Source organism: Pelophylax lessonae (genome assembly GCF_965119305.1).
Source record: "Pelophylax lessonae genome assembly, chromosome: 11".
Lineage (NCBI taxonomy): Eukaryota > Metazoa > Chordata > Amphibia > Anura > Ranidae > Pelophylax > Pelophylax lessonae.
The window spans coordinates 188,588,708-188,612,330 of record NC_138778.1 but is presented as its reverse complement, the minus strand read 5'-3'; the positions used below and the strand labels follow the sequence as shown (position 1 = coordinate 188,612,330).

The window sequence follows — 23,623 nt, the reverse complement described above, 5'->3', positions numbered from 1 at the left end:
ACTTGTGTCTTTTTTCAACCTCACTAACTATGTAACTATGTAATCCACCAGCTGCAGCAGAGAGAGAGGGAGGGACCCCATCAGAACTCACCATCCCACCAGAGTAGCACCGAGCTGCACCAGTATCCAGTAGTGGTGTCCAGAGGAAAAGGAAACCCAGGAGTCAAAAACCAGGGGAAAAGGAGGAGCCCCCACAGCCATAATGGCCGCCTAGAGGCTCCACTGTCATGCTCTTAATGCACGGCGAACCAACCAAAAACGGCTGCCAGACTACAGAAACATAGCCGATATAGGAGGGACACACAGGTGGCCCTAATGTAATGCCGCCGACCACTGGGCTCCCAGGAGCGACCCCTGGAGCCCAGGCCACATCCACAATGGAAGGGGGGATCCGGGCACAGGACACAAACAACTGCCAGTACCCACCCCAGCCGGGAAGGTTGTCCCACCAGGCGCCATGCCCACCCCCCCAATACAGTGCTGCACACCAGCCCCATCCACCTGCCAACCCACCACGCTACCCCGTGAGGAGGGGAACCCACAGGACTGGTTGCCAGGGGGGTGCCCATGTCCACTCCACACCGCATCCATGGGGAGAGGGGGGGGGGGGGGGGGACATCTTACTTACTATACCACTAAACCAGGCAGGCACCACTCCAGACAGAACCCCTCCGCCATCGAAATGGGGCGCTGTCGGTGAGGAGGAATGCTGTGACTCGGGCCAAGACCCGGTCAAATGCAACCTTGTGAGGCGTTTAACTTGCAGGCCGGCCCCCGTCCAGTGGGGCTATGTCGCGGTGAACCCAGCGCAGAGCTCTGGTCTGTAGGTGCTCGCTGGCCAGACTGGGGGCACCACTGGATCTAGATCATCTAGCCTGTCGCCCAGCCCGGCAGATGATTGTAGCTCTCACAGGAAAACCAAAAAAGGAAACATTTGCACATCCTTCCCAGCAAGGAGTATTATCTCCAAGGGTTAGGCTGGATTCATCTCTTTTTCATGGATAGTGTAGGACCCACTGATAATGGGGTACTTTGACGCAGTGGTGGGCTTGAGCACGATATGGCCATATGGTGGGACCAAACCCCCATTTTTATTTATGGATTGTCTTCAGATTTGGTAGTTATTTCTTTTGCATTTGCGCGCTATTCTTTTTTAATAAAAAAGGAAACAAGCCATTTAAAAAAAAAAAGTGCCAGGACCAGAGATCCCGGCACAATCTGATGGACAAAAGATAAAAGTCCTTTTTTCTGCCTAGTGTCCTACTCTTGTAGGGGGCGATATAACCTTATGGTTCTGAATATGCAGTGCTGTGTCCGTCAATGAACAAAAGAGAAATCTAACGTTACTGAATCATTTGCATCAATGTTGTTATTTTCGGATGCGCTTATTGATGTTAGGCAACCTGATCTTTGTTCTTTTTTTTCCCTTTCTGTATTTGTTTTAACAAAAAAAAAAAAAAATTCCTATAAATACACTTTGATAAAAATCTGATGGACAAAAATTCCAAATTCCATTCTTTTCTTACATCCTACACCGTTGGGTGGGAGGGTCTTCCTACTATAGTAACAGGTTTAGTTTTAACCACTTAAGCCCCGGAGGATTTGGCTGCTGAAAGACCAGGGGGTATTTTGCAATTCGGCACTGTGTGACTTTAACGGACAATTGCGCGGTCGAGCGACGCTGTACCTAAACGAATTTGACATCCTTTTTTTCCCCCACAAACAGAGCTTTCTTTTGGTGGTATTTGATCACCTGTGCGATTTTTTGATCATGCGCTATAAACAAAAAAATAGCGTCAATTTTGCAAAAATAACAATATTTTTCACATTTTTGTGAAATGGAAAGATTTTTGTTGTTTTTTTTTTTTTTAACGCGTAATGCCGGCGATCTGCGATTTTTCTTGCGGTACTGCGACATTGGGGCGGACAGATCGGACCCTTGACTGACATTTTTGACACTTTTGGGGTTACCAGTGACATTTCTACAGTAATCAGTGCTATATATTACTGTTACTATACTGTTACTGTAAAATTACACTGGCAGTGAAGGGGTTAACTTTATTTGAGAGGGAGGGGCTGTGTGTGTCCCTAGGGGGCGTGATTCTAACGATGATTGGCTGTGGCTTGAGCTGTAGGAACAATGATCAACGGTCCTACATAGTAGAACAGTATGATCATTGCTTCTACACAGGGGAGAATGACAGGCGGCTTGTTTACACTAGCCGCCTGCCTTTCTCCCTCTCCCCTGACGATCGCTGAGTGACCGGCGGACATCGGGTCCGCCGGCCACGCGCGCTGGGGGGTCCATGGCAGCGCGCGCTCGCTCCCCAGAGCCTCACAGGCTAGTGACGTACCGATACGTCACTCTGCCTGTGAGGGGCTGACCGCCGCAGTATATGTACTTGCGGCGGTTGGCAAGTGGTTAATAAGAGAAAAAAGTGCTGGTAAGAGCAGGGAGCCTACCATATGAGTGGGTAATGATGCCAAGAGTATACAGAACGCTCCCACACACAAGGAAACCCTATTTGGGATTTCTGCCAGTTCTTTACTACTTGACCTGCGGAGGATTTACCCCCTTAATGACCAGGTCATTTCTTTGCGAAACGGCACTGTGTTAACTTTAACTAACAATTGAGCCATCATTCAACACTGTACCAAAAAAAAAAAATGTATGACATTTTTTATCCACAAATAGAATTTTCTTTTGGTGGTATTTGATCATCACTGCATTTTTTTATTTTTTGAGCTATAAAAACAAAAAAAAGACCAAAAAATTTTGAAATAAAAGATAATATTTTTTACTTTCTGCTATAAAACATATCCAATAAAAAAAAAAAATCTATTTTTTTTCATAAATTTAGGCCAATATGTACTTTGCTACATATTTTTATTAAAAAAAATCAGAGTATATGGATTGGTTTACACAAGTTATAGCATCTACAAACTATAGGATATATACCGGATTTTTTTATTTATTTTTTTATACTAGTAATGGTGGTGATCAGTGACTTATAGTGGGACTGCGAGATTGAGGTGGACAACTGTACTAAGGACACTGGCAAGGGATAAACATCTAGGGCGATCAAAGGGTTAAATGTGTGCCCAGCCAGTGTTTTTGTGTACTTTGGGAGTTGCTTTTACTAAGGAATGTGATGGTTTTATTTCCACGGTTTGCAGGGAAAGAAAATCCATCACATCCCCGCTTGTCAGAAAATAGGTCTACTCTACTTAGATAGGCAGAGCTCCATCCAGCCTCTCTTCCCAATGATCAGCGGGTGCCGGCAGACATCTATTGGCCGGCACCCGCTTCTGCTGTGACTGATCACAGCAAAAGCGGCACGCCGGAGGGGGAAGCATGCACGTGCCCCTTGGGCACAAGTGCAGAATCACACACACTAAATGTATATATATCTAGATATCTCTATCTATCTATCTATAGATAGAGAGATATATATATATATATATATATATATATATATCTCTCTCTATCTATCTATCTATCTATCTATCTATCTATCTATCTATCTATCTATCTATCTATATATATATATATATATATATATATATGTGGTGTGTGTGTGTGTGTGATTCTGCACCAAAAAGCCGCCTGGTAGCAGTAAACCTGCTATAAGGCGATTGCCAAGTGGTTAAAATCACAGCTGGCTACAAACTGAACCAGAAATATACATTTTTAACAACAGCAAATGTGGAGTTACTCCTTAATAAAATGACTATAATTATCTTGAGCTAACATCAGAGGGCAGGGTACCCCTGCAACAGAAAGCCATGATATCACGCACATAAAATAGCTCCCTGCTCGGATTACTTACTCTTGCATAAGCTTTGGACCAGAAAATTGGTCCGAGAAATGGATGGATTCAATCTTATCAGCGTAGTTTGTTAGAAAGTGAACCATCTGTGGGAGAAAGAGAGAGCACATGTAGTGGTTTGTCTAGAGGGAATCGGGCTATAGCTATAAAGAGGAAAAGTTTTCATTCCACACCTTAGTGTCTAGGACACCGTCTGTGACCTCCCCCATCTCAGACAGAATAGCCAGAGATTCCGGGAGCCCCAGCTTGGCTGCAGACTTGGGCTTATCACTGCAGAACTCACTCTATACAGAAGAAAACAGACCTGTTAGGGTGTTTATACCACAATCATGGTTCATCAGCTACCAAAGTATGGGAACCTTACCAAGTCCTGCATCTCTTTCTGCAGCCGTGCCAGGGTCTTTCGAGTACCAACGGCAAATACATACGTATCCATATCCTCATCATTCATTGTCACTTTTACTTGCTTGGGAGTAACAGAGAGACAAAAAAAAATACTGTCTTAAAAACACACCACAGAACTGTAGAGCCGAGATGTTTTCCAGAAATGAAAAATGCTGAATAGTTCTGGAGCTCATTACACGGGAATTTTATTTTCTACAAAGATTTAGGGCTCATTCACACCATGGTGCAGAGAGGTCAGTTTTTATGCATGCGTTCTAGAAGGGCACAACACAAAAATAATGGCTCTCTATGTGCCCTGTTTACACCACAACACTGGTATCACATAATCACAGATCTGCAACGTGTATGCAGTTTTTTGCAGGGGAGAAAAAAACGGACACGATCTCAAAGTTGGGGTGAACAGGGCACATAACTGACGCCAACTGATGTCTCTGCAAGTGAAATCTGCACGGTTTTCCCATGCACGTATGGTGTAAACAAGCCTTTAATGAGAGGCAGTACATGGGAAGTATTTAAAAAAAATACATACTACTTGATCACAAGCTGGACGCATCATACGAGCCAACACATTCAACAGGTCCTGGCGTTTCAAAAACTGGAAAACAGGAAGAAGAAGATTTTAATACCATTGCCCCAGAGAAGCAAACAACTGGGACTTACCCTTCAACTGAAAAACTTGCAACTTCCTTTTGAGGGAAATGTAATCTTTTATAAACATTACATCCATTACAAATAAAGGATCTCTATAAAAGTGCAAACCTAATGCTGGGATACCTTTTCTACAACCAATAGGTTTGTGTTCTAATGCTTTGCTTACAGATTATTTATATGTAAAAGATATGACGTCTGCCCGATCCGCAGCTGGAGGGTCTCTGTCAAAGCTAGGAACATTCAAGTATTTAGATATTGCATGGCTGGTGACTTACACCTGTTTCTATTAGAGGCGCCCCTGTATTTTATTTTTATCTATAAACAAAGGATCAGGGGGCCCCTCTGGCTGTGTTGGAGGAGTTTAAAGTGGGGTACACACTATTGAAAAATTGGGTGAACGATTGTCCGATTTTCCTCGTTGTTTCACAGCAAATCCGAACAGATTAATGAAAATTCGTACGAAAATTCTCGTACCACAAAACGCTTTTTCTTTTGTTGTTTCTGACCACGTGCATTCTTTTTCTGATTTTTCTTGTACAAAAATGGTACACGTTAAAACAAAATTAATTTGTTATTCCCGTACGAGAAAAATTTCTGAGTTTGTCCCTTCGAGAATTTTTGTACCAAAATTCGGAATAGGCTGTCGAAAGTTGTGTAAAAAATCATACGAAAATTCTTTGGACTAAAATTTTCGCCCAATTTTCTTATAGTGTGTACAAGCCTTAACTTTTTCCAATTTCATAACAATAACAAGAGAGGTCAAAGATCAGGGAGACCCCACCCCCTCCTGGCTGTGTGAGGTCCCCTGGTCCAAAAATCCATTCCAGACCCGTATCGAGACATGCAGTCTGCCAGTCCAGGAAAGGGAGGGGCAAACAAGCGTGCGTCCCCTCCTGAACCATACCATGTCCTCAATGTACCTTGTCCCCATGTTAATGGGAATAAGGGCCTTTTCCCCACAACCCCGGCATTGTGGGGGTTTGCAGGAAGTGAGCTTATCGTTACCTGAAAGCCCCTTTTAATAATAAGGGGCACCCAGATACCGACCCTACCTCATTTGAATGACGTCATTGACCAAATATTGACACGTCCTTATTTGTTCAATGGTTTTGCTTGAAAATCAATCAATGACCATGTCTTTTTGAGAATTCATAGACTGGATTGTTTTATCGGATTCTGTGAAGAACCAATCAGAATAATACATTTCTGGCCACCATACTATCGGATTGTATAATCTTTTTAATAGATCTAGCATTAACCATGTAGTTGATGATTTGATGCCATTTTCATGGATTGTTCAGGTGTGTCCTCCTATTACATAGTTTTGGTAAATTTAAACTGTAGAGATTGTATAGTGTACAGCCAGCCTAAAGGTCAATACATGTTACAATCTGACTGTACAACCCAGTTTAGAATTAACAAAAAATAAATAATAATATGTAGTATGGGGAGCTAGCTAATCTATACCAGTGTTTCTCAACTCCAGTCCTCAGGACACACTAACAGGCCAGGTTTGCAAGAAAACTGAAGTACATCACAGCGGATATCATTTGCTGCTCAGTGATTGCCGTATTCTAGTCTGCATCTCCCCAAGGTAATACTTAAAATCTGGCCTGTTAGTGTGCCCTGAGGACCGGAGTTGAGAAACACTGATCTATACAATCATTTTTTATCAGGATAGAGCCAATCTGCTAGCCCTGAATATTACAGGCTTAACCCATTACTCTGGTATAAAGACAAAACAGAGGACAATGACAGCACCTTCAGCTGAATCAGCATGCCCTCGCAACACAGACGTCCAGAACACCAGAGGTTGTAAATGTGCTCGTTCTCTTGGTTCAGTTTCCCTGTGCTCACTGCTTCTTTGCTTGTCCCATCATCTCCTGCAAAAAGAATACGAACAGTTTAGTTGATAGCTGGTTCTGTAAATGCCTTATTCTAGACATAGCGCCATCTGCGGCATTTTTTCCAATAAAATACACTCATTCCGATCAAAAGATGCACTAGATGTCCCCAATGCCACACTCACCTACTAGAGAGAAGTTGCTCTCCAGGAGCTCTCTGTGGGAGTTGAACCAAGCATGTGCAAGGCGGCTGTTCTTGTTTTTGCCGATGATGTAGTTCATGATATAGGCTAAGAGGCCAGTGACCATAAGGATTTCCATATAATAGCTCTCCCAGCTGTTCTGTAGGTGAGCAGGGACCTAGTGGAAAGGTACACAACATAAAATGAAACCAGGATTAGGCGGTAAATTCTATGTTCTGAAGCGGTATCTCTATTGGTGCCAATACCCTGTATCGGGGAAGCTCATCCAAATTTCATACATAAGACAAAAAATACCAAAAAGGATACTGTACCTCAAACAGGTATCAGGTGGGGGGTGTACCGGGGGTGTACCCCCCCCCTCTCCCCCACCTGGAGTCCTGATACCTGTTTGAAGTGCACGCCGACAGGACCTCAATGCATGAGACAATTTACCATCATGGCAGCTGGATATATTGGTGAATAACTTTTCATGGGAGTCATCATTTCTATGATCCAACCACATAGAAGACAAGAACCCACAAGACGGCAGGAGTGGTGAGATTAACTTGTACCAAACACACTTGTATCTGATGCTGCAACCTTAGCCCATGTTCACACCTGTGTGACTTGTCATGCGATTTGACAGGTCAAATCACAAGACAAGTTGCACCCTATTGTCAGCAACAGAACTGTTTATACTTGAAAAAGTACTTTCTGCACTACTTTTGGCGATTTCAGGTGTGACTTGCATAGGCTCTGCAGTCCAGGAGCCGCCTGAGTCTTTGCTTCTGCATAAAAGTCCTGGGGTCTAATGGTGGGCTTCTTAGAGGCAGTTCATTTTCCCAGCTACATTTAAGGAATCTGTAACGTGACATTCTGTCATCATGGGACAAGTCAGTCCTATCATTGGACATAAAGCTTCACTTGTCGCCAAGCACCAGCCTGTCCCTGTCCTGATGGCTTCAATCTGATTCATACATCGGAAGTCATTCCACCCTGTGATTTCGAAGATCATGACAACAGATGCCAGCCTGTCAGACTGGGTAGGAGGCACTGTGTTGGTGCAGGGAACTTGATTGCCATCGGAATCTCCTCTTAATAAACATCTTGGCAGTTAGGTAATTTGGCTGTCTCTGCAGCATTTGATTGACCTAGTATCAGATCATTAGCTCTGGATTCAGGGAATGCGATGGCAGTGGTGTACATCAACCATCAGGGAGAGTCAAGAAGTCTCACTGCGGCAAAAAGAATAGAGAAAATCCTGTCCTGGACAGAACACATTGCAGCCTTGTTTGCTATGTACATCCCCTGGGTGAACAATTGGCAAGCAGACTTACTATGCATAAAGTCGCTCAGATGTCAGCCAAGTCGCACCTGAATTTGTACTGACAGACAGCTTTGAAATTGTGCGATTTCAAGTGAAGTTGCACGATTTCAAAGCCGCATTCAGCGTTAACAAGGGCTTAGGCTGGGTTCACACTTGTGTGAACAAAGACATCGCGTGTAATTCGTACAGCATGCGATGTCCGTGCAATGCAAACTCCGCCATACAGTTTGTACCATTTCACAATTCGCATTGCGATCTGGGGGTGTCATTACCTTTACACTGACATCCGCAGAGGTCAGAGTGAACCAGTGTGCGATTTAGGTGCAATGCGGGAACCCGCACAGGAATCGCACCAGTGTGAACCGAGCATTACTCCCGTATACATCGTAGAGGTGAAAAGGATACACAAGCTGGCAGGAATGGTGAGGCTAACACATTGTTGCAAGTACGTGTATGGAATACATTTTACCTTGACTAGCATTCCGCTCTAGAACCGATGGTCAATCAGCTGCTAACACTGCAGAGTATTGCTCCCCAAGCAGGCTGCACCCGGCGTAGAGTCAGTAACCTGGAGAGACCGTCTTTTGTATCACCCTGCACATTTGTATCTGATACAGCCTCCTTCCTCCACAGATCAGAGAGGAGAAAATGACACTCTAGCCGGCAAGACTGCTATACCTTCATTGGAGTCAGCTAACCCTGACCAGCAATCCGCCACCACAGCTGATGATCAATCAGCTGCTACACTGCAGATTATTGCTTTCCAAACAGCTGGGCCCGGCACATACCGATGAGCCGTAGTTACAGTAGTCAGGAGACTGCATGCTTTTTGTATCATCTTGCCTTGCCGTATTGTCTATTATACATTACCTATCCCACATCTTCAACAATTATGTACCCAGGTGACACAGACTTCTAGTTCTCTATTTTTATATCCAGCGGACTGCTCATACCATAGGGAGGTATTGGGTCTCCTATATTACATCCTAGGGGGAGTTAGGGGTTTTAGGTGGTTTCGGGAGGAGAGGACTTCAGGGCCGCTCCAGAGGGGGGTCTATGAGACATGCACTGTATTATTGTAATGTAGCACTGCCCCCATGGGAGCTGCTTAAAGCGGATTCCCCTGGGTTACCCATAGCAACAGTCCATTAAATCTTGACACTTGTCTCAGTCATTAAACAGTCCAGGGGATTTGGGGTTTTTTTTTGTATTTATTTAGGAACTTGGATAGGAGAAGGGATGAGTGGGATACTCCAACTAGTAACTATGCACAATTCTGAGGACAACTGATTGTAGAATGCAGCAAGGCCGCTGCTTCACCTTGCCACTGAAGTGAAGATCTGAATATTAAACTATCTTGTGAATCGCTCTTCAGGGTCTAACTTGGCACCCCCTTTCTTACTGACCATGTGTGCAAGCTCTTGTCCTCGGACCTCACTGGAGTGGTCCCCTTTCTGGACAGACCCCCGGCAGGCTCCCTGGTACTCGCAGACACTGTTTTTCCTCAGTGAGCTGTGCCTTAAACTCCGCAGTCAGCATCCTGGACCTTTCAGCACGGCACCACACTCTGGCTCCCCAGGCCGACTGCCTGTGACCGCTTTCCTTGCTGACAGGAGGAGAGTAAGCCGTCACCCTCCTCCTGGGACTCTTCTTCCCGTCAAAGATGCCCTGTTACATGTGCCCTTGGCTTTTAGGTCCAATCCCAGGATGCACCACCGTTGTGCCCTCCCACTGGGACTGCCACAAAAGCCTGTGTGTCACTGGCTGGGTTTCCTCCACTGTCCAACAGGCTCCCCTATTGGATACAGTGGGGACACTCCCTCAGCCTAAGTGAATCACACCCTGGACACATGTAACAGGCAAAACTAGAAACCCTGCTCTCTGATAAGCAGGAAAGCAATCTGATGCTTTTACCTAGCACCTGATTAGAAGGGTGCTACAGTAATTTTTAGTCTAATCAATACATTTATTTTGGTAGCCTCAGGAGGTGCAGTATAAATTTTTTTTTTTTGTCATACACGTTAAATTCCCCTCCATATTATACAGTATATTTAGAGAATAGGAATATTTTTCCTTACATCCACAATGGTGATGGGATCCTTGTTCTTGCTGGGGCTGCCTGAATCAATCTTATCTTCATAACCTTCAAACTCTTCATCGTCGTATGGTTCAGTGTCCGTATCCGACTCCTGAGACACAAAAGTAAATGGAGGTTGTCATGTGAAGTTACAAATAAAAAAGAAAGAATACAAGTAAAGTGAAAATGCATTTTGTTGAGCTCAAAAACACATCAACATAACATTCTATGCTTTGAGTGACAAGCTCTTAGGGTGCTAATCAGAAATGTGAGAATACGATGTGGTTTTGCCCTAACACAACCTAGCAATTAACACCTAAACGGAACATTACCTAACCTTAAAGCGTAACTCCACTTTTGTTGAGAAAAACACATTCCCCTCTGGGTGATCTCTGTACATTGCACGGATTTTAACAAACTGTTGCAGATTCCCACCTTTTGTTATTCTGAAGAAATCATTGTTTGTTCCTCTGTGCTCAGGGGATCTAATGGAAGTGGTTTCATAATTAATAATCAGCTGTGGCACCTGCAGGGCTTCAATGAGGAAATCTGCTGGGCCTGCATCCCTTTAGACGTGTTCCTTTTGGGAGTATCTAATCAAAAATGAAATTTTTATGGCAGGGGATGCCAGAAATCTGACTTGTATCTTAGGCAGACTTCTGGGAAAATCAGTGAGCCAATCACACAAGCAGGAAATTATGTTTCTGGGGGTGTGGTCAGTATACATTCTGTGTACAGAACAGCTCCAGGCAGCCATATTGCATTGCATTTACAGAAAATTAAAACAGCTGCAGATTGAAAAGGAAAGGTAATTTTTAATAACATTCAATCATAATAGGATCTTTGTCGCAATTGTATACACTATATTCTTTTTTATTTGCTATTTTTTTTCCCCCACGAAAGTGGAGTAACCTTTTAAAAGGAGAAGTACAGTTAAAGCTCTATGGATCACAGGAGTTCAGTTCGTTCTAAGGCCCGATGTCGACTGACGTCACAGAGCCAGTCCAGGCTCAGGCAAGATTGCGACAATGGCGTCCGGATCCGACCACATATCTGGACCAGCACTCAGCTCAGCCTCTCAGCGAACCACTGAGACAGCCGCTGCCACCCCCTCCACAGCCCTGCGCTCCACTGACAGAGGAGGGGGCAGAGCAGAGAGCAGTGACTGTTACCAGCTCTCCGCTTAGGGAACTGTGAGAATGGAGAGATCTGTGGTGTTTGATCGCTCCATTCTCGGTGTTAAGAGCCGGCAGGGGACCGATGCTGCATCCACCTAGGAAAGTATGATTCTTAAAAAAATAAAATAAATAAAAGTCATACTTCTCTTAGTGAAGGTTCACATTCTTGTGGCTGCGGCGATCGCATGTAATATCGGAGCGCACTGCTCCTTCATTACATGCGATCGGCTGTGCGGTGCGAATTCAGCCATACACTTTGTATGGCTAAATTCGCACTGCACCCGCAGCAAAGACGCACAGGACCCTTTTTTTCAGCCGCATCAGGATCGGATCGCACAGTGTTTCACACTTGTGCGATCCGATCCTGTGCGAACTGTAAAGATCGCACAAACTGGGGGTGTCGTTAACATTTCATTGACACCCCCAGCGTATCGCATATGGCAATGTGAACTGCCTCTTGTGCGGATGCGATGCGGGAACAGGCTGCGAATTCGCAGCCTTCCCGCATTGCATAAGTGTGACCCGACACTTAAAGCAGATTTTCAACCAGAAAATTAAAGTTCTAAATGACATGTACAGTGCTTGCTGCGCTCCCTTGGATATGTACATCACAGGCGAATGTGTACTGTGCTCCCTGGGATATGTACATCACAGGCGAATGAGGTGTACTGTGCCCGCGGTGCCTTCTGGGATATGTATATCACAGGAAAATGACGTGTACTGTGCTTGCTGTGCTCTCTGGGATATGTACATCACAGGCAAATGATGTGTACTGTGCCTTCGGGGATATGTACATCACAGGAAAATGACGTGTACTGTGCCCGCTGTGCTCTCTGGGATATATACATCACAGGAAAATGACGTGTACTGTACTTGCTGCACTCCCTTAGATATGTACATCACAGGCAAATGACATGTACTGTACCCAACTGTGCCTCATCACATATCCCAGGAGGCCTTACAGTGCAATTCACAGGGGGGGGGGGGGGCGCTTCTAGTTGCATGTCATCAAGAGTCCCACCTGTTGAACCTGGAAGAGGCAGCGGGCCTATTGATGTTGTCAGGGATAACGTAGCAGTGCACAGGACCGATCAGTGGCTTGGCATGAGAGGATCTCCGCAGACAACGGTGGATGGGTGAGTATCTGAAATGTGCAGCACCCACCTTCCAGTAAGCAGGGGGGTAACAGCGAGGGGGAAACAAATAAAAAATCGGGGTGTGGGTGGTGATCTGTATTAAAGGAAACTGCTTTTCCCAACAGAGAAAAGCATTAACTCACTTTAATATACCCATCCCTCAGAGCTCATACATAGCTTCAGTTCTCATTGTGGTGGTTGGGTACGCACCCACAACCAGAGAGCACTGGACCAATCATTAAACACCAGTGCTATCACACTGAGCAAGTCACAGGGTATTGCCTATACTTTTCGTGACTAAGCAAAGGGATGTGGCAGCAAAGTAGAAGAGAGTTTGTGCTTCTGGAGAAAAGGGGTCCTGCATGGATAAAGCAAGGGTTTGACTAAACCAGCCCTTTCTATTCCACACTAAGCTTCTCCTCATTAAAAGTTTTAGGCGTTTCTGTGCCAACATTGGCGATGAAAGAAGCTATTTCTAGTATCCAAATAATGTCTGAGAATTACAACTTTTACAATGTTAAAGCGGTTGTATCCCGCTTTTTGACACTTTTACCTACAGGTAAGCCTATAATAAGGCTTACCTGTAGGTACAAATAATATCTCCTAAACCGGCACGGTTTAGGAGATATTTACAGTGCATGCAGCCGCTCGCGTGAGCGGCGCATGCGCTCTGAAGGTCCGGGGGGACCTTCAATTAACTTGCCGGGAGCTTGCCGGAAAAATCACTCCCGCGCGCATGCGCGGGAGTGACGTCATCGCGGCTCCGGCCAATCAGCGCGCTGGAGCCGTCTCTTCCGGCCAATCAGCGCGCCGGAGCCGCCGAACCCGGAAGAGACGACGAGGGATCATGGCAGCGCCTGCATCGATGTCCGGGGGTCCGTGTCGGGGCTTCGTTTTAAGGTAAGTTAAACATAATGGGCTAGTATGCGATGCATACTAGCTCATTATGCCTTTGTCTTGCAGGTTTTTTTTTTTTTTATTTATTTTTTTCATAGGGTTTACAACCGCTTTAAAGTGTTACTAAACCCACGAGCCTGCAGTCACTATATCTGGTCTCCCACAGTACACAGAACACGGAAATGCAATTATTTTAGTAAATATAAACTGCTAAATACTTTTTCCCCATCAGCAGTTAGAGCAGTCTAGTGACTTCTATCAGCATCTGGGTAAAGCTTGAAGGAGGAGTTTTCATTCTCCCCTGATTGCCCTATGAGGCTACAGGACGCCTGACCCTCTGTCTGGACAGTGCTGATTGGCCCTGTGCTGATCACATGCACTCTCATAAAAGGGAAAAAAAAAAAAAAAAAAACTCTAGCAATACACACCAAACTCATGTGCAGAGTGCCCCCAAGGCTCTGTTCTATCATGAGATGGTTTGGGGAATGTGGAAGAAGGGAAGGAACCGAGAAGACAGGATCAAACAGCCCTTTTATACAATGCAGAGGATAAACCCCCTTAGGTTCCACAGTGAGTGAGTATAACAAGCATGATTTACTGCATATACACACTGATTTTACCGTTGTGGGTTTAGTAACACTTTAAGACCCCATTCACACTACCGCAACTTGTCAGGCGACTGGTCAGCCTGACAAGTCACGGTCCATTGTGTGCTACAGGACCCGTTCTAATAGGAGAAACTCAAGTCGCTCTGACTTAGAAAAAGGTTCCTGTACTACTTCAGGGCGACTTGCATAAACATTCATTATATGAAGTCAGTGCAAGTCGCGCCGAAGTCGTGGTGCACGCGACTTCACAGGTCGCCCCCGAAGTCGTGACGCGTTAGTGTGAACCGGCACTAAGGGAAGCTTAAATGCTTTAACTGTTTAGTTGTCTGTGTGTCCACCTGACCTACACATCCTACAACCTTTCTGTGTTCTATAAAAGCCATTGTGTTAGTACATCCAGTCACATTGTTGTGTACACTGAACCAAGACTCGTGTCACAAGAGCTGCCTGTTCTGTGCCCCTCTTCCAGGAAAAAAAATAAAATGTGCTGTGATGAAGCCATAAACATCTTACTTGTCCCTCTGCATCCAGTTCAAATTCTTCCTGCCCTTCCACTTCTACCGTGGCCTCTTCATCATCCTCCTCTTCCTCCTCCTCTTCCTCCGGCGGGGCCTGCTGGGGAGGGTGGACAGTGGCCGTCTCCTCTGGAGTGTCCTCAAACTCTGCAAAATCGTTGTCATCATATTCGGTCACATCATCACCATCGTCAAACTCTTGGAACTTGGCGCTGGAGGCGGTCACCAGCAGCAGAAGGACGACAGCTGCCAACAGGCGGGACAACATCTTTGCTGAATACATACTGCAGAGGAGAAAGAAAAAAAAATATTATAGTGATTTGTGTAATTAGTAACTTCATTTTCTTCTAGCCTGCAACAGTGGTCTACAAACTGCAGCCCTTTGTTTGCTTTTACCTGGTCCTTGGGATGCTATTCCTCCCACTGACACCAAGGATGGAGCACTGTTATACCCACTGAAACCAACAATATGGCACTCTTTCTTCCACGCACGCTAACAATAGGGCGCTATTCCTCCCACTGACATCAATGGGGCACTATTTCTCTTACCAATACCAATGATGGGGTGCCATTCCTCCCACTGACAATAACAATGCGGCACTATTTCTCTTACCAATGATGGGGCGCCATTCCTCCCACTGACACCACGGACGGAGCACTGTTATATAAAATGAAACCAACAATATGACACTCTTTCTTCCACGCACGCTAACAATATGGCACCATTCCTCCCACTGACATCAATGGGGCACTATTTCTCTGACCAATACCAATGATGGGGCACCATTCCTCCCACTGACAACAATGCGGCACTATTTCTCTGACCAATACCAATGATGGGGCACCATTCCTCCCACTGACATCAATGGGGCACTATTTCTCTTACCAATACCAATGATGGGGCTCCATTCCTCCCAATCACAATGCGGCACTATTTCTCTTACCAATACCAATGACGGGGCACCATTCCTCCCACTGACAACAACGCAGCACTATTTCTCTTACCAATACCAATGATGGGGCCCCATTCCTCCCACTGACATCAATGGGGCACTATTTCTCTTACCAAAACCAATGATGGGGCGCCATTCCTCCCACTGACATCAATGGGGCACTATTTCTCTTACCAATACCAATGATGGGGCACCATTCCTCCCACTGACATCAATGGGGCACTATTTCTCTTACCAATACCAACGATGGGGCGCCATTCCTCCCACTGACATCAATGGGGCACTATTTCTCTTACCAATACCAACGATGGGGCGCCATTCCTCCCACTGACATCAATGGGGCACTATTTCTCTTACCAATACCAATGATGGGGCACCATTCCTCCCACTGACATCAATGGGGCACTATTTCTCTTACCAATACCAACGATGGGGCGCCATTCCTCCCACTGACAACAATGCGGCACTATTTCTCTTACCAATACCAATGATGGGGCACCATTCCTCCCACTGACAACAATGCGGCAATATTTCTCTGACCAATACCAATGATGGGGCGCCATTCCTCCCACTGACAACAATGGGGCACTATTTCTCTTACCAATACCAATGATGGGGCGCCATTCCTCCCACTGACATCAATGGGGCACTATTTCTTTTACCAATACCAATGATGGGGCACCATTCCTCCCACTGACATCAATGGGGCACTATTTTTCTTACCAATAATGGGGCGCCATTCCTCCCACTGACAACAACGCAGCACTATTTCTCTTACCAATACCAATGATGGGGCGCCATTCCTCCCACTGACATCAATGGGGCACTATTTCTCTTACCAATACCAATGATGGGGCGCCATTCCTCCCACTGACAACAACGCGGCACTATTTCTCTTACCAATACCAATGATGGGGCACCATTCCTCCCACTGACATCAATGGGGCACTATTTCTTTTACCAATACCAATGATAGGGCACCATTCCTCCCACTGTCATCAATGGGGCACTATTTCTCTTACCAATACCAATGATGGGGCACCATTCCTCCCACTGACATCAATGGGGCACTATTTCTTTTACCAATACCAATGATAGGGCACCATTCCTCCCACTGTCATCAATGGGGCACTATTTCTCTTACCAATACCAATGATGGGGCACCATTCCTCCCACTGACCACAGGTGCTATGGAATGTTTTAGTCCCACTGACCACCTGAGTCACTGTTTACTTCCACTGATGCTGGGGCATTTTTTTTAATCCCACTGGCCATAGCTCGGCCCCCCTAATGTCTGAAGGACAGTAACCTGGCCCGTTGTTTAAAAAGTTTGGAGATCCCTGGTCTAGAACATTGGGTGCAAATATGTGATAGAATTTGTGATCTAGACAAGATAAATGTGGGACTATTAGAAATGCAGTGCAGGTCACACTTATTTAATGAATCTTAGAGATTTTCTTTACCCTGACAACTGCAATACACCCCCTCCAGCTAATTTTTTAGGTCCACCTTGCTTGGGGTTGGATCCCCTTTTGCCTTCAGAACTGCCTTCATTACTCATGGCATAGATTCAACAAGGTGTTGGAAACATTCTTCAGAGATTTTGCTCCATATTAACATAATATCGCGCAGTTGCCGCAGGGTTGTCGGCTGCACATCTATAATGCAAATCTCCATCTCTACCAAATCCCAAAAAATGCTCTATTGGATGAGATGTGGCGAGCGTGGAGGCCATTGGAGTACAGTAACCTCATTGTCATGTTCAAGAAACCAGTGGTGAGAAGATTTGAGCTTTGTGACATGGTGCATTATCCTGCTGGAAGGAGCCATCAGAAGATGGGTACACTGTAGTCATAAAGGGATGGACATGGTCATAAACAATACTCAGGTAGGCCGTGGTGTTGGAGATTGCACAATTGGTACTAAGGGGATCAAAGTGTGCCAAGAAAATATCCCCCACACCATTACACCACCACCAGTCTGAACCATTGATACAATTCCGGATGGATCCATGCTTTCATGTTGTTTACACCAAATTCTGACTCTACCATCTGAATGCAGAAGCTGAAATCAATACTCATCAGACCAGGCAACGTTTTTTCAATCTTCTATTGTCAAACTTTGGTAAACCTGTCCGAATTGTAGCTTCAGTTTCCTTTTCTTAGCTGACAGGAGTGGCACCCGGTGAGGTCTTCTGCTGTTGTAACCCATCTGCTACAAGCTTTGATGTGTTGTGCGTTCAGAGATGGTATTCTGCATACTTTGGTTGTAACGAGAGGTTGAGTTACTGTTGCCTATCATCTGGAACCAGTCTGCCCATCCGCCTCCGACATCAACAAGGTATTTTCCTCCACACATCTGCTCACTGGATATTTTCTCTTTTTCCCACCATTCTCTGTTATTCCGAGAGACAGCAGTGTGTGAAAATCTCAGTAGATCAGCAGTTTTTGAAATACTTAAAACCAGTCCATCTGGCACCAACAACCATGCCACATTCAAAGTCACCTAAATCCCCCCTTCTTCCTCATTCTGATGCTCGGTTTGAACTTCAGCCAGTCGTCTTCCCCACGTCTAGATGCCTAAATGCATTGTGTTGCTGCCATGTGATTGGCCAATTAGCAATTTGTGTTAGAGCCCTTTTCACACGGGCTTTTCGATCCGGTCCGCCTATCAGTTTTATCAGGAGGACACGATTGGATGCTCCATGCACCCCTATGGAGCGGTGGATGTCAGCGGTGACATCTCCACTGACACCCGCTACTATCCGATCCAATCCTGTCCGTGAAATCCAGACAGATGGAAACCCTATTTTCCATCCACCTGGAGTATCGGATCAGATGAAAACGGACAGGCGGTCCGTTTTCATCCGATCCTCCATAGAGGATCCCCCATTTTCCTTTTCATTTCTGTCCCTGGCAAGAGGAACTGGGATACATGGATCCAACCCAGCATGTCAAGAAATCCTTATAAGTGTTCCCAATGTGCATATCGATAATGATTACTCCCAGTTTTATCCTGTATGGGTTTTGCATGCAATGCTTGAATCCATTAAGTATCTGGCTCTAATATACGGTATAATGTATTGCCAACCAAAAGCAGGGACCAGCTGAATTTTCAATTATTGTGTATGGCAGCCCCCACCTGACAGAAATCAGGTGATCAAATTCTGTTGAAGGGACATTTTGAAATGTTTTTTTGCAAACTGCAGATCAGTGTATTCTGACAGCAGCTAGTATAGCTGTAAGAACTGACTGTCCTGGTGGGGTGGGGGCAATAGATAATAGACAGAAGTCAGATGTGCACCTATAATCAAACATCAAGTGTTCATACATTTTCAAACGTGGATTGTCTCAACACTATAGGAATGGGGGGACCCCACTGCTGACTTAACAAGCACACAATCCCTATTTCCCCTGCTGGGGTGTCTGGCACAGCTCACAAGGAACCATCTCTGAATCTTTGTCTATTTAGAATGGACACAGACTTAAGGATGGCTGGATGTGCAATCATCATCAGACCCCCCTTGGCAAAACTATATATGCTGACATGCCCTGTTTGGCAGCACATAACAGTTTATGTCAATGCAGACAGGTTTGACTTATCTGCAGGGTTACAATAGTGATCATACAAGGTGCACTAACCTGTCTGCTCGATTCTATCCCCCTGACGGCCAAGGCAGGATGGGGGAGCTCATCTCATGGCTATGGTAAACAAAGATTAAGGGTCCCTTAATGACAACAGTAATCTAACCAAGCTCAGACAGTAAAATACTTCAAGTAATCTCCTTAAGGAGGTAATCCCTTCCTGGCTCACTGTGCCCTGCGCAACACCCCTCCCCTGGAGTCCCCTTACAATTCTAAACATGCAGCAATACGCATTTACATCCAGAGAGAATGTCGGGAGAAGAGTGTGCAGGAGCCTGTGCATTGCACTCCTAATCCACTGATCCTGGTTGCAATGCTTTGCAGGCAAAGAAATAACAAATGCACATTTTTTTTATCTGAAAAAAGCATTAAGTATTTTTTTAGCAAAAGGTAGACTTGGTCTTTAAAGCAGGGTTCCAATCAAAACTGCTTATCTGTCTCCTCCCCCCCTCTGGTGCCACAATTTGGCACCTTTCAGGGGGGAGCGAGTACCTCTTTTTGACAGGTACCCCCACTTCTGTCGGACCTTGCCGCGGCGAGGTTCATCACAGGTTCGGCCCCCTACTCCTCCCTCTGCTTTGTGGCCAATTACTGAGCGCAGCGCTCTTCGCACATGCGCAGTAGGGACCCGGCCGCGAAGCCGCAAAGCTTTACTGCAATTACCTTGCGGCGGCAGCACCCGACAGTCGATGGAAACATCCGCTGCAGCGCTGACATCGCTGGACTCAAGGACAGGTAAGTGTCCTCCTAATATTAAAAGTCAGCAGCTACAGTATGTGTACAGTATGTGTAGCTGCTGACTTTTAATTTTTGGAGGGGGGGGGGGGGGCGTAACTTCGCTTTAAATACGTCCTTCCTAGCTAGTGTTAAGTTTGGTAAGCAAAACTTTGTAAAGCCTTAACGTTTCTTGCTAATTCTACACTAGGAGTTCATCCTTATCTACACTCTAGAACAGGGTTTCTCAACCAGGGTCCCTCCTGAGGTTGCTGGGGGTTCCTTGAGAAATGGCCAATGTCTGCCTCTCAGATAAGTTCCCAATGACATCATTGTTTCTTTTAGCTATCTGTAAGGGGGTAATTCTTCCCAATGATGAGAAGAGTAAAGCCCCATACACATGTAGCGATTGTCGGCCGAACGATCGGCCATCTTTTGTCCGGTGCTGTCCTGTCGGTTGAAAAGAGCTAAAGACTGCACACGAATTTTGTCGGCCAACAACAGCCGACTGCAGAAGTGATGTCATGTGATGGTTAACTTTCCGTGTGTTTTTTCTTCTCTGAGCATGCCCAGTCTTGCTCATCTGCTGTTTGTCGGCCGAATTCTGTACTGACTGAGGAACAATCGGCCGTTCTGGTGTTGGCCAACAAAAATTTTAGAGCCTGCACACCCGATTCTGTTCGGCCGAAAATTCGCAGTCGGTTGTCGGAAGCATCATACTAACAAGCCTACAATCGGCCGATCGGTCGGTGGCCGAATATTTACGGCCGACAATCGCTACGTGTGTACGGGCCTTTAGGGGCATTCTTCACACTGACTGTCACACTAATGTGTCATGAGTTGTGGAATTTGAATTTTTAGCATGGGTTCCCCGAGACCAGAAATGTATTTCAAGGGTTCCTCTGTGTTGAAAAAGTTGAGAAAGGCTGCTCTAGAGGGGGACTGCACATTAGGAGTCTCAATCTGTCTCAATGATTGACAGGGACAGGAGTGCAGTGGAAGGAAGCCACATGTCACCCAGAGACACCCTGCGTACCAGCACGTAACAATATATATATATATATATAGATGTTAGTTTTCATTTCCAGCGTGAAGGATATATGGCAGCTAGGAACAGAATTCTGTTTACGTTCATGCAGTTATACCAGTAAAATAGCACATACAAAGGATACAGTCTTATTGTCACAATAGCTGTAGATGCCACTGATTTTATACATTGATTGAATGGATCATATGCGGCACAAAACCAGTACAGAGTGACAAGACAAAAAAAGATTCAACATACTGCTGTACAGTGCCTGTGCTGCTTTAAAGGGTAAGTTCACCTTTTCAGAAAAGAAAAGGCTAACTAACTCCAAATATCCTGGCCATCCCTCTGGAGCCCATTGCGGCCGTGATGCCCCCAGTGAAGTAGTCCATAAAACTCAATACACAACCCTGGAGTGAGCATCCGTCATACTCAACATGGCAAGCAAACCAGGAGCATGTGGCATGGCCTACAATATGCAGCAGAGTCGGGGGGATGACCAGCGTTAGTTCACTTTTTCCAGAAAAGGTAAACTTACCATTTTAAAGCTTTTTCACTACCTATAAAGTGAGCCTTAATAGAAGCCGGGGGGCAGGGAAGTCATGTTTGCTCCACAGAGGGATATCATCTTACATTTTAAAATGATGGTAATGGCTGTTTTGAATTCTACCATATTTGCTGACATCCTTGGCAATAGTGGTCCTCTCACTTCATGGGAAGGGGCAGGCATTGTAAGATTGCTGCTGTTCATGGTCCCTGGCTCCATTATAGGGGGGGACAGAGTTCTGTGAACTGATTTTGGTAGAGCTTTGCTTCCTCATGGCAGAGCCTCCAGCAAAGAGAACAGTGAGCAAAAGAGCTCTGTGTCTCTGTATTAAGGCTGCCATCTTGGCAGAGCTTTGCTTCCTAATGACAGAGCCTCTAACAAGGAGAGCAGGGAGCAAAAGAGCTCTGTGTCTCTGCATGGAGGCTGCCATCTTAGTAGAGACAGGACTTTACTTCCTCAGATCAGAGCCTCCAACAAAGAAAACAGTGAGCAAAAAAAGCTCTGCGTCCCTATATGAAGGCCGCCATTTTGGTAGAGGCAGGGCTTTGCTTCCTTATGACACAGCCTCTAACAAGGACAACAGGGACCAAAAGAGCTTTGTGTGTCTGTATGAAGACCACCATCTTGGTAGAGGCAGGGCTTTTCTTCCTCATGACAGAGCCTTCAGCAAAGAGAACAGTGAACAAAAGAGCTCTGTGTCTCCGTACTGCGGGCACCATCTTGGTAGAGACAGGTCTGCTTCCCCATGACAGAGCCTCCAGAAAGAACAGTGAGCAAAAGAGCTCCGTGTCTCGGTATTGAGGGCGCCATCTTGGTAGAGGCAGGTCTCTGCTTCCCCATGACAGAGCCTCCAGAAGGAACAGTGAGCAAAAGAGCTCCGTGTATCGGTATTGAGGGCGCCATCTTGGTAGAGGCAGGTCTCTGCTTCCCCATGACCAGAAAGAACAGTGAGCAAAAGAGCTCAGTGTCTCCGTATTGAGGGTGCCATCTTGGTAGAGGCAGGTCTCCGCTTCCCCATGACAGAGCCTCCAGAAAGAACAGTGAGCAAAAGAGCTCCGTGTATCGGTATTGAGGGTGCCATCTTGGTAGAGGCAGGTCTCCGCTTCCCCATGACAGAGCTTCCAGAAAGAACAGCGAGCAAAAGAGCTCCGTGTATCGGTATTGAGGGTGCCATCTTGGTAGAGGCAGGTCTCTGCTTCCCCATGAGCCTCCAGAAAGAAGAACAGGGAGCAAAAAAGCATAAATATATCGCCAATTCCCACTCTTAATCTTGTGAGACTATCAGTCAGAGGTAGCGATGCACCGAATGTTCGGCAACCGAAATTATTCGGCCGAAAATAGCCAAAAAAAAACCACTTTCGGTGTTCGGCCGAATAAGTAAATAGGCCGAATAAATTTTGCCGAACAATGAAGTTCTGTAGTAAATGATTTATTTTTACCACTAGGAGGACAGTGCACACCTCAGGCTTTACCAGGCAGTTAAACTTCTCCACATATCCTCGTCACTTCCGGTTGCTCTCTTCTATACACAACAGAGGGCGGCTCAAGTCTCGCGATGTTTCCTGAAGAAATCCTTTCTGTTTGGGCGGAAGTTGTGTTTGTAGCCTGAGAGTGATAGAGAGATGGATGCGGGGGGGAAGGAGGTTGGAAGGACGCTGCTGGTTCGGCATCTCCCAGCTGAGCTGAGTCCCCAGGAGCAGAGAGAGCTGCTGGAGAAGAGCGGAGCATGCAGTGTGCGCATGTGTTGTGGGAGGACGAGGGGGAGCCTGGTAAGAGGGAGCACAGATACTGTGTATGAGCCCCTGTGTGCTCCATGTGTACAGTGATCGCTGTGTGTAATACTAGTACACTCCGGTTAGGAATAAATAACATTGAAGCCGACATGTGGGTATGATTTGTATTGGTCCAGACTGGACCAGTGTACTTACCTGACGGATCCCTGGGGAAGCTGGAAATGCCCCTCCTCCACTGATCACCGCAGTCTTCTGGGTCCAGTGCCTGAGCAGCTGCATAGTGACCACATGGAGAGGTTCGCTGGCCACCGCTACCATTTACAGAATATTTTGAAATTGTATTTTTGTTATTTGA

General features: G+C 45.8%; 1 protein-coding gene across 1 annotated transcript in view; it reads right to left on the bottom strand.

Annotated features, from left to right (window-relative positions):
• CCDC47 (coiled-coil domain containing 47) overlaps positions 1 to 23,623 on the bottom strand; it is a gene marked incomplete at its 5' end in the record, with an annotated part of 39,838 nt that overhangs the window by 13,981 nt on the left and 2,234 nt on the right. The window contains 8 exons of the mRNA XM_082271997.1: positions 3,831 to 3,916; positions 4,004 to 4,114; positions 4,195 to 4,296; positions 4,765 to 4,830; positions 6,648 to 6,769; positions 6,916 to 7,090; positions 10,318 to 10,428; positions 14,649 to 14,934. Coding sequence (XP_082128123.1) covers positions 3,831 to 3,916; positions 4,004 to 4,114; positions 4,195 to 4,296; positions 4,765 to 4,830; positions 6,648 to 6,769; positions 6,916 to 7,090; positions 10,318 to 10,428; positions 14,649 to 14,934 — 1,059 coding nt within the window. The remainder of the gene's footprint in view (positions 1 to 3,830; positions 3,917 to 4,003; positions 4,115 to 4,194; positions 4,297 to 4,764; positions 4,831 to 6,647; positions 6,770 to 6,915; positions 7,091 to 10,317; positions 10,429 to 14,648; positions 14,935 to 23,623) is intronic.